The sequence below is a fragment of the Phalacrocorax aristotelis genome, chromosome 4, assembly GCF_949628215.1.
Source record: "Phalacrocorax aristotelis chromosome 4, bGulAri2.1, whole genome shotgun sequence".
Lineage (NCBI taxonomy): Eukaryota > Metazoa > Chordata > Aves > Suliformes > Phalacrocoracidae > Phalacrocorax > Phalacrocorax aristotelis.
This window is the reverse complement of record NC_134279.1, coordinates 2,791,990-2,809,090: the sequence shown is the minus strand read 5'-3', so window position 1 is coordinate 2,809,090 and position 17,101 is coordinate 2,791,990. Positions and strand designations below refer to the sequence as shown.

The 17,101-nt window shown below is 49.0% G+C and overlaps 3 protein-coding genes across 10 annotated transcripts in view; 1 reads left to right on the top strand and 2 right to left on the bottom strand.

Moving 5' to 3' along the window:
• The window catches only part of CNOT6L (CCR4-NOT transcription complex subunit 6 like), a 34,119-nt gene extending 24,746 nt beyond the window's left edge, over nucleotides 1-9,373 (top strand). For 3 of the 4 annotated variants that reach the window (XM_075090018.1, XM_075090015.1, XM_075090016.1), the window contains exons 7-12: nucleotides 54-211; nucleotides 1,245-1,399; nucleotides 2,862-3,013; nucleotides 4,190-4,414; nucleotides 5,134-5,336; nucleotides 5,706-8,657. In XM_075090018.1, coding sequence (XP_074946119.1) covers nucleotides 54-211; nucleotides 1,245-1,399; nucleotides 2,862-3,013; nucleotides 4,190-4,414; nucleotides 5,134-5,336; nucleotides 5,706-5,918 — 1,106 coding nt within the window. In that variant the 3' untranslated portion in view covers nucleotides 5,919-8,657. Of the gene's footprint in view, nucleotides 1-53; nucleotides 212-1,244; nucleotides 1,400-2,861; nucleotides 3,014-4,189; nucleotides 4,415-5,133; nucleotides 5,337-5,705; nucleotides 8,658-8,833 lie in introns of those variants that run through there. The other variant, XM_075090017.1, reaches the window with a different exon arrangement.
• On the bottom strand, nucleotides 7,301-15,528 carry LOC142055957 (C-X-C motif chemokine 13-like). 3 transcript variants are annotated; one of them, XM_075090032.1, is made up of 4 exons: nucleotides 15,214-15,528; nucleotides 14,521-14,656; nucleotides 14,127-14,210; nucleotides 7,301-14,013 (listed from the first exon to the last, which is right to left on the bottom strand). In XM_075090032.1, exons 1-4 carry the CDS (start codon nucleotides 15,275-15,277, stop codon nucleotides 13,875-13,877), a joined length of 423 nt encoding a protein of 140 aa, XP_074946133.1. In that variant the 5' UTR covers nucleotides 15,278-15,528; the 3' UTR covers nucleotides 7,301-13,874. The 3 variants fall into 3 exon arrangements, with proteins under 3 accessions (XP_074946133.1, XP_074946135.1, XP_074946134.1); XM_075090034.1 differs by having other exon boundaries at nucleotides 7,301-13,890; XM_075090033.1 differs by lacking the exon at nucleotides 15,214-15,528 and adding an exon at nucleotides 14,803-15,103.
• Nucleotides 15,529-15,613: 85 nt separating this feature from the next.
• The window catches only part of LOC142055959 (alveolar macrophage chemotactic factor-like), a 37,391-nt gene continuing 35,903 nt past the window's right edge, over nucleotides 15,614-17,101 (bottom strand). For all 3 annotated transcript variants that reach the window (XM_075090035.1, XM_075090036.1, XM_075090037.1), the window contains 4 exons: nucleotides 16,612-16,707; nucleotides 16,253-16,382; nucleotides 15,998-16,081; nucleotides 15,614-15,894 (listed from right to left, as the gene is read on the bottom strand). In XM_075090035.1, coding sequence (XP_074946136.1) covers nucleotides 15,870-15,894; nucleotides 15,998-16,081; nucleotides 16,253-16,382; nucleotides 16,612-16,707 — 335 coding nt within the window. In that variant the 3' untranslated portion in view covers nucleotides 15,614-15,869. The remainder of the gene's footprint in view (nucleotides 15,895-15,997; nucleotides 16,082-16,252; nucleotides 16,383-16,611; nucleotides 16,708-17,101) is intronic.

Genomic DNA, 17,101 nt, shown 5'->3' with positions numbered 1-17,101 from the left:
CATTTGTCACCTTCAGAGGTAGATAAGCTTTCCCTTTCTTTCTTTCCTTCCAGCTTCATTCACAGTTATGTGTTACAACGTGTTGTGCGATAAATATGCCACCCGGCAGCTCTATGGCTACTGCCCGTCTTGGGCACTCAACTGGGAGTACAGAAAAAAGGGAATCATGGAAGAAATCGTCAACTGGGATGCAGATATCATTAGTCTTCAGGTAACTGGAAAAATAACTGTATTTTTCATCAGAAGCAGAAAGCATTAACTTCCACCTTTAGAATGAAATGCTCCCTTGAAAACACCGTATTCCCTGCTTGCTAACAAATTCTGGGGCTTACCAATACAAGCTGTCTGCACAGCTCCTTGCTTACGCATTGGCTTGTGGTTTATGAAATGAGACAAAGGAAGTGAGATAAATATAGCTAAATCAGCAGATAATTTGCATTGGAAGATCTGGGTCTTTTCCCCCTCAGATAAGCATCCTAAGTGTCCTTCCTCTGGGTGTACGGGGTTTACTGCAGAAGGCAAGAATGTAGGATGCTCTAACCCCAAATGCAGCTGTTCCTAGTCCATTCCGGCTTGGTACAGAGGTTAAAGTCTCAGAAATACTCTCACTGGGGGCTCTCATGGTCAAAGTTACGTATCGATTGTCATTGGTACGTGTATCCTGCCGTGTTATTAGAAATCTATTGCCGACATTTAGAACAGTTGAACGCTTCTGCCTTTACATTGACATTTCGTACTGTAAGCAAGTTCTGGTAGGCAGAAATCTTGCACAAGAAAAGAGTAGTTACCTTGGCCTGAAAAACTCAAGAGATCAACCTCTGAAATCCTCTTGGAGGCCAAACGTTACTACAAAGAAAACGTGTTGTTCCAGAACAGCGAGAGCCCCTTGTGTGAAAGAGCTCTCCAGATGAAATATTAATTGCTGCTGGATATCTTATCGACCTCTCAGAAGTTTTAACCTAGGACGGTATCTGCATTCAGATGTCAGAAATACCAGGTGTAATCTATTGCCGTTCAAAATACACCTGTCACTTTCCCTTCTGGGGGGATTCCAGGATACCCAGGAATGCAGATCTGTTTCCAGCAGGCCGTTAATCTAGGAAGCGAGATGATTTGTGCAAACAGAAGCTTTTCACTTTGCTGAGAGCTGCTGACTGCAAGCCAAGGCAGGCCCAAGGTGCCATACAGTGATAGGAAGGGTTTACTCGACATTGTTAGCCTAAGGTATTTCTGTTCAATTCCAGGAAGTGGAAACAGAGCAATACTTCACCCTTTTTCTGCCAGCCTTGAAAGAACGAGGATACGATGGATTCTTTTCTCCAAAGTCACGTGCCAAAATCATGTCTGAGCAGGAGAAAAAGCATGTGGATGGCTGTGCAATATTCTTCAAAACTGAAAAGTAAGGGGCAGAAGCAGCTTCTGAAAAATACATTAAAACCCGCTTGATTTAGGTCTGAACGCTTTCCTCTCTCAGGGTGCATGGTAACCAAAGTACCGTGCTATGAAACAAAAGATGAAGTTCACCACAGAGAATGATCCTTCCTTCCCTTTTGCTGCTGTATTTGCAACAGAGTCCTTCTGTCCTTTCAGGCTACGACCAAAGGTATCTCTTCAGAAACATGGGAGTTGCAGGAGAGCTAGTATGAGTGAAAACTTACGTGCTTTGTGTGCTCGTTTTTGGCAGATCTAATAAATACCTCACCTTCTCTACAAACTTTTGCCTCGCTTGACAGAGGTTTCACCCCTCTAACCTTAATCTTTAAAGATCTGTAAGCTGTGCTTCAGGTATTAAATCCTCAGGTATTAAAAGAGTGATTGCTGCCAAAGGATCACAGAATAGTCTCGGCTTTTATGAATGGAAAATAGAATGCATTATTGAATACCTGATCCAAAAAGTTCTGCTGCGCTAAAAGCACCAAACTATTGGGACGGGAGGAGAGGTGCTGGCATTCCCGCTTCTCATCTGTGTAAGCTGCTCAGGGGTTGTACCACACCGAGCATCCCTCTGAACATCCCCTCGGAACAGGTTTCCGTCATTGGAGTGGAAATTTCGCAAAGCTTTAGCTGCCTTTCAAAGTTTTCATTGCTTCCAGAAACAAAAATACGCTTTTCAGATCAGGTATAGAAACAACTTGATTGGCTCTGAGTAGAGGAAGTCTGTGAAAACAAACAACTGATGTTTTCAAACCTCGATACTAACAAGGATATGTACAGAACTGGTTATTATGCTGTGGTCCTTTCAGTTAAAAAAACAGAAAAAAAAAATCTCCCTTTTTGGTTTTTTTTTTGCTATTAATCCGGGTTTTTTTTTTTAATTTCTGAGAGGACAAAACAACGACAAAAAAAGCTGTCAGTAGGTAGCCTTCAGTTTGGCCTGAAACAAGGTGTTTTCAGGCATCCTAAGGCTGGAAAGGAATGAAAAACCAATTTCAAAACCTCATGTCGGTAGCTAGTGGTTTGAAAGAAGCTGGTTTTTTAATAATGCATTTGCCCGAAGTAAAAGGCAAGCCTTTACCTACCATCTCATCCGAATTTTTTGCCTAGAACAGTCCTGAGGAGGTGCAATAACCGCCGAGTGTTGCTCGAATAGCGCTCTCAGAGTTAGTACTTCCTAAACCCCAGGTATCTCGCCTCCCCTGAGGGTACCTCACTTGCCAGACCGAGCGCTCTACCCCGACCGGGGGAATACTTCTCACAACTGTTTTTACTTTTATAAAACGAGAGGATGAGAGAGACGTGCCCCATCCTGTCCTGCAGGCTCTCTCCTGGGACATGGTAGGCTGGAGCGCAGCTAGAGCCCGTGGCTTTTCACGCAGCTGTACGTCCCACGTGTTGACACGCGATTCTCTCTGTTTAATCAGATTCACGCTGGTGCAGAAGCACACAGTGGAGTTCAACCAGGTGGCGATGGCGAACTCCGAAGGTTCGGAAGCTATGTTGAACAGAGTGATGACGAAGGACAACATCGGAGTTGCCGTGGTGTTAGAGGTGCACAAAGAACTATTTGGAGCAAGTGAGTCTGACCGTGGTTCTCTCATTGATTATTCAGTTCCACGTAACGGCCTGGGTTTTCCTGTAGGTAGCACGGCTCTCTGGAATACGACGGCTGTTGGTGGTGGTAGCCGAAGACTTGGAGATGAGCAAACGCTGTCTCTGTGCTAATTAGAGAAATGATAGCCCGTCGGTGGCTAAGGCAGGACACAGATGACATGATTTCCTGGTCTGCTCGCACTCGCAGCCAGATGCCCAGCATTTAGTTTTCTCCTTTCAAGCTTTTGCCCCTACTTACTTATTCTATTAAGTTCTACCTGAAGAATTAAGCTTTTCCAAGGTCAGTGCGTTCACATGCATATGCTCTTACCAATAGTTGTCAGTAATGTTCAACTTCTATTTTCAACTCTCTTTTCACCCCCTTGGTTGAATCCTTCCCTCCTCCTGCAGCAATGGTATGACAGTGCTAATGTACTGATGTGGAAGGATGAGGTTATCAGGTATCTTTTCTTGTCACTTGATTGACTGACTGTCGCTTTTTCATCAGATTTGATCAGATGCAGCAGACAATTTCAACGCTGCCACCCTGCTCTGTCTGCGTGTCTGGATTTTTGATCGCTTGTTTCCAGCGTACCCTTCAAAGGGGCACAACGTCTAAATTGCAGGACTGGAAGGAGCTGCCTGTGACATTATGCCCCATCTTTCAGAGTATCGATTCTCAGACAAATAGTAAAACCAGCTGTAGTGTTTTGCAGCAGCCAGGTTCATCCTGCATACTGCAACCTGCAGGTCTGACATTTTTCCCCCAAGGGAACAATTTGCCGTACCGTGGCAGCGAAGAGTCAGGAAACTCCCTCGTGCCTTAAATATCGAGTAGTGGTGCACGGTCAAGTGATGCCCGCTTGAGCAGTAGAGAAGGAACGCGGTTGTATCGGTATCGGATTATGCTGGCTATTCCTTTCCTATACTGGAAAGATTTAGCCATGTAATATTATGTAAATTCTGCTAATTTAGAAAGGAGTAGTGTTCCAGGTAATGCCTTTTTTCCATCAACGAGAGTATATCCATCTGTTGGTGTGTCTGACTTGGAGCCCTTAGTAGCTAAACCCTGGATGTTAACGGCCGGGGGGGGGGGGTGGGAATCTGCTGTATTCACACAATCTGCCTTTCACTGATAAAAACGTCTCTCTTTATGTAGGTATGAAATCTCTTCATGTGGACAAACAGCTGCTGATCGTGGCCAATGCCCACATGCACTGGGACCCCGAATACTCAGATGTGAAACTCATTCAGACCATGATGTTTGTCTCGGAACTGAAAAATATCCTCGAGAAAGCCTCGAGCAGGCCCGGTAGCCCAACAGCAGATCCTAATTCTATCCCTCTGGTGCTGTGTGCGGATCTCAACTCATTGCCTGATTCAGGTAAGACCGGTTTTGGCTTAGTTAACCTTTAACTTACCTTTTTGGAACGTTTGAATCCTCTTTTCCTCTCAGGGCAATGGGGCGGTTTGTACTTCCCTGGGTAGGTACGGATGAAACTTTTTTAGTAACAGCTGTCTTTTGAAGTCTGGCTGAAGAGAATGCGAGGCCTCCGGTTTTCCGGAGCCACCACGCTTTTCGTGATCGGTTGTACGCTCCGGGAAAGTTGGTTGTGCCTGTAAAGGTGTAGAAAAGCACAGATAGATCTTAAATCAATCGTTAAATCAATACCCATGCCTTGAGCAGCGGTAACGAGTGGTAAAGACGCGAGTTCGTGATGGAACAGGAAAACTTTCTAAGAAGACAGGTTTGCTTTAGTAATTATGACGTTCGATACTGTAACGTCCGGTATACGTACGAAAGCTGCCTCTGGCACCCCGCCACACGCGTACTACAGTACAGGTACTCGGGGTTTACTGTAATCCTCAAAAAACGCTGTCAAAACGGCCGGAGAGCCTCGGCTCCCCAGCTGCGTGTCAGAAAGGGGTGTACGGCTCAGACACGGACAGGGCAGCTGCCGTGTAGATCTCCCCTTAGATGGAAAGCTCTTTTCTGATCTCGTGGGGTGTCTTGTTGGTGTTTTGGCTTTTAACTCCGAGGCCCGCGTTGCCTGAACGTCGCATTTTAAAAGCAACTCCCTGAAACCTTTCCTTTGCAAACAGGTGTAGTGGAATACTTAAGCAATGGCATAGTAGCCGACAACCACAAGGACTTCAAGGAGTTGCGTTATAACGAGTGTCTCATGAACTTCAGTGGCAATGGAAAAAACGGGGCTTCTGAAGGAAGAATTACGCACGGCTTCCAACTCAAGAGCGCCTACGAAAACAACTTGATGCCTTACACCAATTACACTTTTGATTTCAAAGTAAGCAGCGATTTTTCTGAAATGGCAGGCGTTGACCTGGTCTCCCCAGGACGCTGTCTTAATTCTCTGACCGTTGGCTCTCTTTCTCTTTGTTCCTGTAAATGCTTCATCACTGGTTCCTACACTCGCTGGACACTTTCCTACCGCACACAAATCCTTGATTTGCTGCTGGTTTTAAGCTTCCGACCTGGCTCTGGCCAGCGACTTCCCGAGAACGGACGCAGCGCTTTGAACGCTGAACGCCATGCGCGTTTCTTACCCTAATTCCAGCGCTGTGCCTCTTCCTGTGAATTGCAGCCAGAAGCCAGTCGAGTTCAGGTTGCCAGAAGCCAGGTCTGTTCTCACTGTCGTGTTTCTCTTTCTCCCTAGGGTGTGATTGACTACATTTTCTATTCCAACACTCACATGAACGTGCTTGGTGTCCTGGGGCCTTTGGACCCTCAGTGGCTGGTTGACAACAACATCACTGGGTGTCCACACCCTCACATCCCTTCAGACCACTTCTCACTGTTAACACAACTCGAACTCCATCCTCCGCTCCTGCCTCTTGTCAACGGTGTGCACTTGCCTAACAGGAGGTAGTGGAGCCCTGCCCCTTTGAGGGCAAGGACCTGTCGTTATGGACCTGTACAGTTGTAAATCAAAGTATATAGGAGTGAAGTATGGCCAACCTTAAGCTGCTTCTTCAAGCTCCTTTCCTTATGTGTTTGATATGAGATTTTGCACATTTTGGTGCATATTGGTATCATTTGGCACTAGGGCTGGAACCAAAGTCTTATTCCCTCTCCAGATTTTTAATTTTTTTTTTTTTTTTTTTCAAACCGGCAAGCTTTTTCTTTTCGGTAGGAAGCTGCACTTATAAATGGACAAAAGAGATTAAAAACTTGCTTGTTAACATTTTTCAAGATAATGCTTTTTTCCCAGAATGTGGTAAAACGAGCCAACCTTTTAGGAGAAAGAAAAAAAAAAAAAAAATAGAAATGCTTGTTTTGTAGGAAGAATATTAGAGATACTCTTTGTTTGAACCCAAACCAGAAACCGAACTCTGCATCCAAAATAAATTTTGCACATTAGCGAAGCACTTAATACCTGCCTGTCAACGATGAGCAGCGTGGCCCTGCCCCTTGTCTAACTAATATTAGAAAACCAAAGATGGCCTAATATCTGTGATGAAATTTGAGGTCTAAATTCTCCTGGTGGGATTTCGTTCACAACGAAAGTTCCAGCAAAGCTACGTCTCACGAGACGCTGCAGGGGAGCGTTCAAGGCCGCGTGCAGGTCGCTTGCTCGGCAGACACCGTGGCGACTTTGTTTTTCCCGAGCTCTGAAGAACTCGGTCCTTTCTGGGCAAGATCTGCAGGGATCCAAAGGACCTCCGTGAAACAGAGCTGCCTCTCTGCCTCGGCAAGCCGGGGCGACACGCTGCTGAGCAGCGCAGTTCGGGAGCGGGACTTAGAAATGGGAAGAAGTTACGCTTGAAGCGAGCCGTGGCAGGCGTTTGGGTTCCGGGTGAATAAAGGAGTTGCAAATCCGTCCTAGGTTCCCTTTTCCAAAGTTCGGTTGCAAAGATGGGAAACTCGGGATTAAAAGCCTCAGCGTAGGGTACGGGAAGAAGCCGCTGGAAATGATCTTGCTCCCGTCTCCGAAGGGCGTGCGGAGCAGCTGTCGGCATGCTTTGTCCGCTGGGGGAGCGAGCGGTAGCCGTAAGCATTCCTTGCATTATTTTTCCTGACCCTAGTTGCCAAATAACCATCACACTTTTTAAATGATCTTTCTTTTCTGTTGTCGGTCAGGTTTGAATTAAAAAGCTGCTGGTTCATTCCCAATTGTTAATGCTCTTTGGATGTCTTGGAAACCTGTTTTTTCTTTTCTTTTTTCCTTCTTTTTATGCTCTAGGTGGCCAGTTCAAAACCTTGTGCCTCGAGAGGCATTAAACATAATGCAATTTTCTGAAAAAAAAAAAAAAAACAACAAAAAAAACCCAAAAAAACAACAAAAAAATTGGTTGGCTGCTTAATGTTTTAAAAAAAAAAAAATGGCACAGTGATAGGGAAAAGGTCGTGTCTGTGTTTTTAAGTTTTTCTTTATTCTGCTTTTTTGCTGCTATAAGATTTTCTTGAATTTATATTTTAAACTTTTCATGCACTTTACTGTTTCTAGTCTCAAAATGTGATATTTTTAATAAATGAGAAAATTTTCCATTATGTGAATGAAATTTTTAAACAGATCGATAGCCTATATTTCTGTCTCATCCGTATACTGAAAAAAAAAAAAAAAAAGGTCAAATTTAAATTGTGAAATTAGTTTTAAATACTAAGGAGCCATCTTCTACCTTGCAAAAACCACCAAGTCAGGCTGTTCCTCTTTAATTAAATATTTCCTTTGTCGTTTTATACGTAGGAAATTATCCATAGGGGGGGAAAAATAAAATCATCAATTGGGCCTAGAGTAGAAACTATTCGCTGCCCCTCGCTGGGGGCCGGGGAGGGGGCGGTGTGGGACCGAACGCAAAAGTGGGGTCACCGAAACGACAGCTCCCTTCATTTAAAAGAAGTGCCTAAAAAACGGAGGCGTCACCTGCTGCCTGCTATAAATTGGACGTGATCGTGGCGGGGTGACACTCCTGTAGCGCACTTGCTTTGTGCAGCACCAGGAAAAAAAAGAAAACCAACAAAAAAGCCCTTTCTAAAGCCGGATTTTCCTCTAGGTGCAGGTATCTCTTTTTTAATATACCTCAGCGTTCGACACCTAGCCACTGCAGATAAACTGCGAAAGCGATTTGAGCGTATAGTACTGGAAAGTAGAATAGCATGAAAAACTTAAATTTTGTGGACATTACCTTTCTGTAATCAGCTACTGTATCTTTTTTGGAGGGGGGGGTTGCTCTGCTCTGCTCCGGAGGTGTGCACTAACAAACCCCGCTCCTCCTTTTCCTACACGCATGTTAACTAGCAACGTGAGCAATATTTCCTACCATACTTCACTCCCAATATTTTTTGAGATGTTTGTATAAAATGGAATTTAAAATACACCTATGATTGTATATGAACTGCAGAGGAGCCCGTTTATTAATAAAAATAAAAACCAACAGCAATCTTTTGTAACATCAGGGTGGGAAAGGATGGGGATGAAAAAAAAGAAACACCCACCCTGGCAAACGTTGTAAACTGCTTAAGTTTGATTTTCCTTTGGTTTCTAACCAGCTGAAGTATTCCGTTGCGGGAAGGTGTTTAATTGGATTTTCTCTGCTGCGAAACGCACTTCCGAACGCCCGTTACGCCGTGTGGTTTGTTGTTTTGGTTTTGTTTTTTTTTTTTTTTTTTTTAAAACAGACGTTGCACAAAAACCTCTGGATTTAAAAAACAAACTCATCTTGTTCCTGTTCAGTTGATGCACATAACCGGGGACGCGGTCACCCACCTTTCGCATGTCTGGCTCCCTCCCCGGTTTCTCCCCTTCCCGGCAGGAGCAGTAAGGGCGTTGCGTTTTTTTTCCAGCCGCTCAGAACCGCCGCTCTCCGCAGCGCTTTTCTGCTCTAAGAAGAGCGGGGAGCCGTCATCCTCGTGCGCAGGATGAGCTCCCTTTCGGCAAACCTAGGCGTCATCCAGAGGGCGGCGCTGATTTTCTTTTGACCCAGGTGGAAGCGGACGGTAGGGTGTTTTCTAGGGGAGGGGCGGCAATACAGAGCGAAATATCCCCCACCCTAAGCAGAGGTGGATGGGGAACCATCACTTCTCTCCGTCGCTGACCCGGCACGTCGCAGTGCTCTCGCAGCCGACGCCTGGAAAAAAAGCTCTTAAGTCCTTTACTGCTCCTCGCCGTCTTGGTTTGCTTTCAAATATATGGTGCCTGGTGTCCACTTCTAAGCAACAGCACTGCCTAGAGCAAGCAGAGAAAAAATTAAAATCCAACACCCTTCTACAAGCAACTTTTTAAAATTCAACATGGTAAACCTGTTACGTATTGGGTTTTGTGTGTGTACATATATATATAAAAAAAAAAAAAAAAAAACAAAAACACGAATTTTGTACAATGTAGCTGAATATTTTTGTTTTCCTTATTTCAACGTAAGGAGCGGGAACACATGCGCACCACCCGCTGAAGTCAGGTATGGCACAGTGGGGTCCGAGACCAGCTTCCCTTCCCATTTGCCTCGCTAAAAGCTTCTGTCATCTCGTTCTAGCATTCGCTGAGTCAATATTTCAAGATATCGGTAAGCTTTCTCCGTCTGTTGGATGCCACTCCTGTTTGGTCTGGAGGCACATTCAGGAAAGGTCTCATTAGTCCCAAGTCCTCACTCTTCTGGGTTTTATAGACTAGAAAGCCCAAATCTTTGACTCTCAAACTTTTTTCAGAAGCACTTGCTATTGGCCTAATGCCTCTTTCAAATCCGTACCGCGCTCTTCGGCGTTCGGGTAACGCTGCGGATGGCGGATGGCCTCCCACCTTGCTGGCTTTGCTGCGGCGGCCCCTAAATCCGCACTCGCGCTCTTAAACTCCTGACGCCCACGTCACAAAGATGCTGAGCGCCTGCAGCTCCCGCTTGATCCTGAATATTGGGCTTTTGGAGACGGGCTCGTTGAGACGTAGGGTCTGAATCGCGAGCGAGAATTTGAGACCTCAGAGGTTCATGTCACTTGGTTCTCTGGGGGTTGGTTTTGGTGAGGGGGTGGGGGGAAGCCGAAAGGGCTTGTTGAAATTCAGAGTTTCTCTGTTATTTTAGAAAACGGGTTGGGGAAACACTTTTAAGGATTCCTTGATCAGGAGAACAGTGTTCCCGCCTCTTGGTCGGGAGCAGGAGCCAGAGGTGGCTGCCGGTCCTTGCTACCTGATTTAAACCCAGCAACGCAGCAGCACTTACTTCATTTCCGCAACGCATTTTCAGCATCTAGCGTCAAACCCTTCCTTTGGCGTGAGACTCGGCATAGTGGGGGGGAGTGAAAGGTCTTTTAGTCATTTCCAAACCAAACCGATAGCCTGCACTAGAAATACCACACAAATGCGACACGCACCCTCGTACCGGTTTAAAAGGGAGTTTAATCACAAATAGCAGTTGTCCTCTCCCCAGCGACCGCGGCTTCGGACGTAATTACGATTTCTCTGTTCTTGGCTTCTGCATAGATGTTTTTCTAGTAACGGTAACGAAGATCTAAGGCCGGATTTAAACCTAGGGAAGGACCCTCTCCCTGTTTTACGGGGAGATGGCGGATCATCCTTACCTGGGGCGCCGGTACGCGAGGCAGCAGCAGGAGGCGGTTCCGCTACAGTCACGCTGTCAGCATAAAGCAGCGGGTCGTTGCCCGACCTGGTCACCACCGCGCTGTGACGTTCATCCGGGCGGTCTTTGCAACCAAAACTCCCTGGGTGGAAGCGAAGCGCCGTACGAGACTTGCCGAAATTCGCGTTGCCTTCAGAAGCGGTACGGGTTTGACACCAGGCACGCGCGTTGGAAAACCTCGCCTGCCTAATTCCGTGTGTCCCAAAAGGAACTGAAGTGCTTGGTCTTGGAGAGGTTTTACCCAGGGGAGCAGAGGGCCTGATTTGTTACAGACAGGAAAAGAAACGAGCCCTAGATGCAGAGAGGTTCAGGTTTTTCTGATAAACACTATTATTAGCCGAGTCTCTCCATCTCATCGTGAGGAAAAGCACCTTGCGATATGCAGCTTATCGGTTTTTTATAAGATTACAGGATAGTCACGTACCCTCCCTTTCTCACCCTTCAGCGTTCAAAGGCGACACAAACCCCCACAGAACCTGGTGGAAACTGTTCAAGCCTTAAGTCTCTCTGCCAAGCGTCAGCCAAAAACTCACCTTAAGATTAAAAACAATCTTAGAAGGAGATTATAAGGCTCTAGGTCCAGGCACAGCTCTAAGTGATGCAGCACCTTCTCCCATAACCAGTCTTTACACTGACACTGACCACAGGTTTGCTTTTCCCCAGAAAACGAGAGCAGGGACAAAAACTGGAGCAGATGAGGCAGGCACAAGCATTGCACCGTCAGAAAAGGGACAAAAATAACGCCTTTAAAGAACTCCTCCATCCTAAGAAAAACAATTTGAGTCTTTAAAAGTTATTCAGAGACGATAAAGTTCGCTGGTTTGGCTACGTTTGAGGATGACGGACTTCAGGAGTCCCGTTTCTTGGAGTAAACCTGAAAATAGGCATGAAAATAGAGAAATGCTCGGTACTTCAGTACTTCAGGGTGTTTTAAACAGCACTGATGGCAAAGCAGACCAAGTGATATGACTCTCTCTTTTTTTCCCTCCCCCCTTGCAGTTGTACGGTGTGTTTAGCTTGCAAAAACTCTCACCTTTGGAGCAGTGAAGGTTAAAACGATCCTGGTACTTGGTCTTGAGCTCTTTGTTAAACAGTTCCTACAATTTAGGCGTTTACTGGGTTTGCAGTTGTATCTGTCTTTGTTCCAAAGCAAAAAAAAAAAAACCCAACCCAACAACAACGAAAAAAAACCCTGACGGTGGCTTTCTTTACAAGAGACATGTTACATGCTTTGGCTTTGTTTTCCATTTTTAATTATCGCGCCGTGTGTTTGCTTTCCCAGCAATTAAAGTGTTTGTGTGCACCAGGTTAGCTAAATATGCTCATTCATAAACTCACCGGCTGGACCAGAGCAGCGGCGACGGGAGCCCGGGCTCCCCCTCCCGCCCCGTTTAACGGTGGTTATTTTGGGAGGTTGGGGTTGTTTTAAGTTGGATTCCTTTCTTGTGTGTTGTCTTTGCAACCGCAAGGTCCTGTCCCTCAAAAGATGGAAGTGCACGTGGAGAGGGGGGAAGCTGCGATGTCACTCCCGGGCATGCCTACGCTAAAATTTTAAGGGGGTTTACGTCTCGTTTTATAGAAACGGCAGCTTCACTTTAAATCAAGAGCACGTCGGGCTCTTGGATGGAGAAATTGCTGCTTGCAGAGGCCGGAGCACCGTCACCCGGGCGGCCCTGGGAGGCTGCCTTCCCCACCAGCCCTGACACGGGATGGGGTAGGTGTCCCAGGCAAAAAGCTCTGCGAAGTTTGACACCAGCCCTAGGCACCGTGCTCGCAAGAGCAGCAGCCTCCAACTGAGACCCGAGCACAAAAACTGAGTAACGTGCTTATTCCATGTTTCCCGTGAGCATAAATAGCACAGACACCTTCTCTCCAGCTCTCTCCTTTGCTTTTACAAAAGGATCCTTTTTTCTCTCCCTCTGAAAGAACTCGTGTTTTGGAGAAAGCGCCACACCACGCTACAGTTCACCCCGTAATTATACTTTGCAATGAAAAACTCACCGAGAAAGCGAATTCCCACGGAGCTGGGGACGGTGGGGAGCCAGGCAGGGGGAAGAGCTGCTCCCCTGCACAGACCCGGCCCGGACAAAATAACAACCATGACTGAGCCAAGCAGCCCTGCCTTTCTTTAACCTTAGAGCAGCTCGGGAAAAGGAGGTCTCCAAAACTCTGAACAATTAGCTTTTTTTCTTCCCTTTTTTTCTCTTTTTTAATTTAAACACACACCCCACACTGTGGAGATGGGGTACTGCTCACACAAGATGGACAGGGCTAAATATCTGCTTGTTTCCTCCCACCTGTGTACTTTTATTTCCTTCTGTAGGCAATAAACAGCCCTTTTGTAACCACTCTTGTCCCCTGCTGTGGTTCCTGAGAAGCACAGGGTGGGAGGGATGGGGACATGGGGACCGGACAGGGGGTTTCACAGCTTGCCACTGACCTGGGACGCGGTTTTGGCATCCAGGGTGGTGGGGTGGGTGAGGCAAATCTGATTCCTACCCTTTTGGGGAGATCCCCAGACCTCAGGCACACACTACCAGCATGGTCAAGGCAGATTTTTAAACGGTGATAATTTTGCACAGGGTTGAAAGTCACACCTGCGTCGCCTTGGTCCGTGCGGCCAAGGGACGTGTCCCTGTGCCGTGCCTGGGTCCCCGCGGGACGTGTGCGTCCGTCCTGGAAAAACAGGGTGTCCACAGAGAGAGCCTCACCCAGACACTGAGAAATTGCCCAGTATCTCCCATTTCTCCTATGCTTGCACAACTGGGAGCCAGCACTGTGGGGCTGCACAGGCCAAACCCCAGCCAACTCCTGCCAGCGTCCCACAGCACAACCCGTTCCTCCCAGAAGCTGTCAGAAAAAGGCACGAAAACTTAGGGCAGAGGAAAAGAGGTGCGTGAGGAAGTGCCCTGCGGCAAAGGCACCAAGGGCTTCATGGTACCAAGGTCCGGTTTAACTCCCCCACCCCCAAAATCCCACTTTTTACACAAATCTGCGCAGAAAGAGCTGCCGCAGCCGAGGGGAGAAGCACATTCATCCTTTTATTGGTGGTGCCCAGGACGGGCTGCCATCGCACGCGGGAACAGCGCAGGCACCCGAAATGGAGGACGACACTGGGTGCCCGAGGGGAAAGCCTTTTTTTTTGGAGGAGGGGGGGGAGCAGGGCAAGCGCCGGCGTTGTGCCGCAAAACCTGGCATATCTTCGCGTGGAGGGTTCACATCACTGCTGTCCCCACGGAGGAATAAATAACCGCAGCTGGTTATTTATTATTGTATCTGGACAGAGGGAGAGACAAGGTGGGGGATATGCACGGGTGCCGGCGCCACCGGTCCGCTCCCCCAGCCCACCGCTCCGCTTGCCGCCGCAACCGCAGCGCTGCTTCTTTTTTGGGGATGTTCCTGCAGATTTAGGGGGAGGAAAGAAACCAAAACAAGGCAGTCAAGGAGGAGGGGATCGTCCCGCCAGCATGTTTGATATGCTGCTTGTTTTTCGGTCGCTGAGAGTTGCCTACCTCTGTGTCAGCTTGTAGATGAGCAGCTGGATCCAGGGCGCCTCGGGGGCCACACACACCTTCTTGTTTTTCTTCAGGGTGAGGCTGCAAGGCAATGAGACCCTCTCAGCCCCGCGCATGACCCTTCCCCAAAGTTCCTGTAACCCCTCTCGCTCCCCGGCACGGTTACGAGTACGCCCTTGCCACCCTTGCTGGGAGTTAGAGGGTATTTTCTGGGCCTCAACCAAAAAAAATAGGGGGTAACCCCAATTAAAGCAGGCAGCGGCATCCCATGCGATAGCCTGTGCCTTGCAAGAGCCATCACAAGATCTGGGGGCTTCAGAGAAGGTACAAGCACCCGCATATTGTTCACTGGAACCCGAACAAGCAATTGATTTGCAGGCTTTCCACTTACACGATCTCCTTCCTCCTGCAGTGAATACCCGGTGGTGTAACATCAATGGCAAGGATCAGCCCCAGGTTGATGACATGGGCAGTCGACTTGATGCACTTGCACCTCATGTTGGTCAGCAGGCTCTCCAGCGACAGACCTGCGCCCGAGAGCCGCCCGCACCCAGGTCTGGGCCCCCCGCAGCAGAGGCAGAAGGGGACAACCCCCCCCTCCCACTGCCATCCCCGTGCCACCGTCCCATCCCCTCCCCAGCACCCACGAGGCTGTTTGCAGGGACAGGCTTACATTAATGGGGTTTGCAGCGGCGAGAGCAGCAAGACTGATGCAAGGCTACTCCCTCCCGGCACAGTCTCAAAGCTTTCTTTTCATGCGTACCGAGGGGATTTAGCTTCAGGGTTTGAAAACTTAACGAACATTTTATGAACTAAACCCGTAGCCCGCCCACCAAGAGCTCAAGTTTCACAGGGGTCTTGAAGAGAAGCAGCTTAAACCCACCAAGCAAATCCACCCACCCCAGTTCCAGGCATCTCCCTCCAGCTTAGCCACCAGATTTAAAAGATAAACTCAAGCTCAAAGATAGGCAAGAGACTAAGTTGAACGCTTAGAGGACCCCGCGCTCAGTCCCATCCAGGGCACCCATTGCCTCCGCCTAGGGATTTAGAAGGGGAGACGGACAAACACCCCGAGGTCACTCACCGCCCCCCGGCACCAGGTTGCTCAGGAGCAGGGCCAGGGCCAGCACCACCGGCAGCAGCCGCATCCTCACTGCCCACCCCGAGCCGCCGTGGGGGCTGCTTCATAACCAGCCCCGCTGGGGATTTTGCAAGCTGGGAAACGCCCTGGGGAGGGAAAAGAGCTGCCCCGCGCTTCGACTTCCCTGCCGTCGCTTCCCCCCGTCGCACGTGGCCCACGCTGCCTCCCCACCGAAAAAGGCAGAAACCACCGTGGCCACCTCCTAACACCTCCTGTTGTCCCATGTTTCTTGGTGAAGAAACACCGGTGACCCCCGCTCTGCCCCCCACCCCAGGGGCACTTGCTCCCCTGAGCACCCCCAAACCCCGGCACGCTGCAGGAAGGGATGCAAGTGATGCTGACCGAGCGCTGCCACCTTTATTGGACGTGTTAAGGTTGTGCCCAAAGGGGATACCCAGTACATGAACACGGGGTGGGAGGACAGGGAAGCGGGGACTGGCATTTTCAAGGGCTTAAACACATAAAATGCAGAGGAAAAAGAGACTGAGGGTATCACGAAGCCTCATGCTCCTCTCCACAGCAGGGCAAGGCAACAGCGGGATGGGGGGGAATCTGTTTCATGCCCTGCACATCTGGCCGTCCCGCCGGTGGCAGCTTCCTCAGTGGGGAGCCTCTTTCTTCCTCCTGCCAAAAGCAGAAGGGGGGAGAAATGTGTGAAGACCAGTCCCCACGGGATGTCCCTGGTCCTGCCGGGTGTGCCTTTTGCTTGGGGTGGAGGAGGGCTTACAGTTTAGGGAGGTCCTGCAGGAGTTTCTTCACCCAAGGGGTGTCAGGATCCACACAGACCCTCTCCTGACCTCTCAGCTTAATCCTAGAAAACACACGAGGTTTCAGCACTGTTGCTTCCCCCTCCTCCAGTGGGGGGGCTCGGGCAGCTGAGACCCCCCCCACTTCTCATAAAGAAAAAGAACGTGAAACTGAAATATTTTAGGGAGAACAGGGCGGGAGCAGAGGGTTCGTACCCGCCCCGGGAACCACTTACACCACCTCAAGTCGCCGGCAGCTGCTCCCGACTGGCCGGACCTCAATGCTGCTGTATTTCCATGGGGGGATGAAGGCCCTGGTGGTCTTGGCACAGCGGCAGCTCAGGTTGCCGTTGGCTTCCAGGATTGCTGAAGGGATACACAGCCGCAGCTCACACATTGCCCAAAAACCCACCATCATCCCCAAAACCCTTTCTGGGCAATGCATCTCCTCCCCGCACCCCACCAGGATCACAACACCGGCTTGCAAAAAAGCCTCGGTGGTATTTAAGCCCCGGATATGGCAATGGGATGCCACCTCCTACAGCCTCACCCCCCTGCCCCAGCATCCTGCAGCATGGGACACGGGGAGCCTCACCTGCATCCCCGGTGCGGTGGGTCACTAGCAGCACCCCCAGCAGCAAGGCAACCCGTGCAGCCATGCCGGCCCCATCCCCGGCCCCAGCAGCATCCCCTATTTGAGCCAGAAAATAGGAGAAGTGAGGCGGTGCAGGCGGGAGGCCCCAGGGTCAGGGTGGTTTTCTCCCGTCTCCGTTCCCTGCTGACGGCGCTCGCTGAGCTTGCAATGCTGCCGATAAAAAGCGGCTTGGGGCTCGGTGGGGGCCTGGGCTTCCCGAAACCGGCTCCGTTTTCCCCTTCCTATGAAGCCAGGTCTTGTAAAGATAGCAGTTGTCTCCCCCTGTGCTTGTTCTTAGCCCGTGCAACTGCACAAGTCTGGAGGTTTTTGGGTGCTTTGCTTTTTTTGCATTATCAGCTATGACCCATTTCTCCTATAACCCCATTTCCCCCCTGCAAGGTACACCCCAGCCTGAGCTTTGGTGGCATTTACTTTTGCTCTCCCCCCCCGT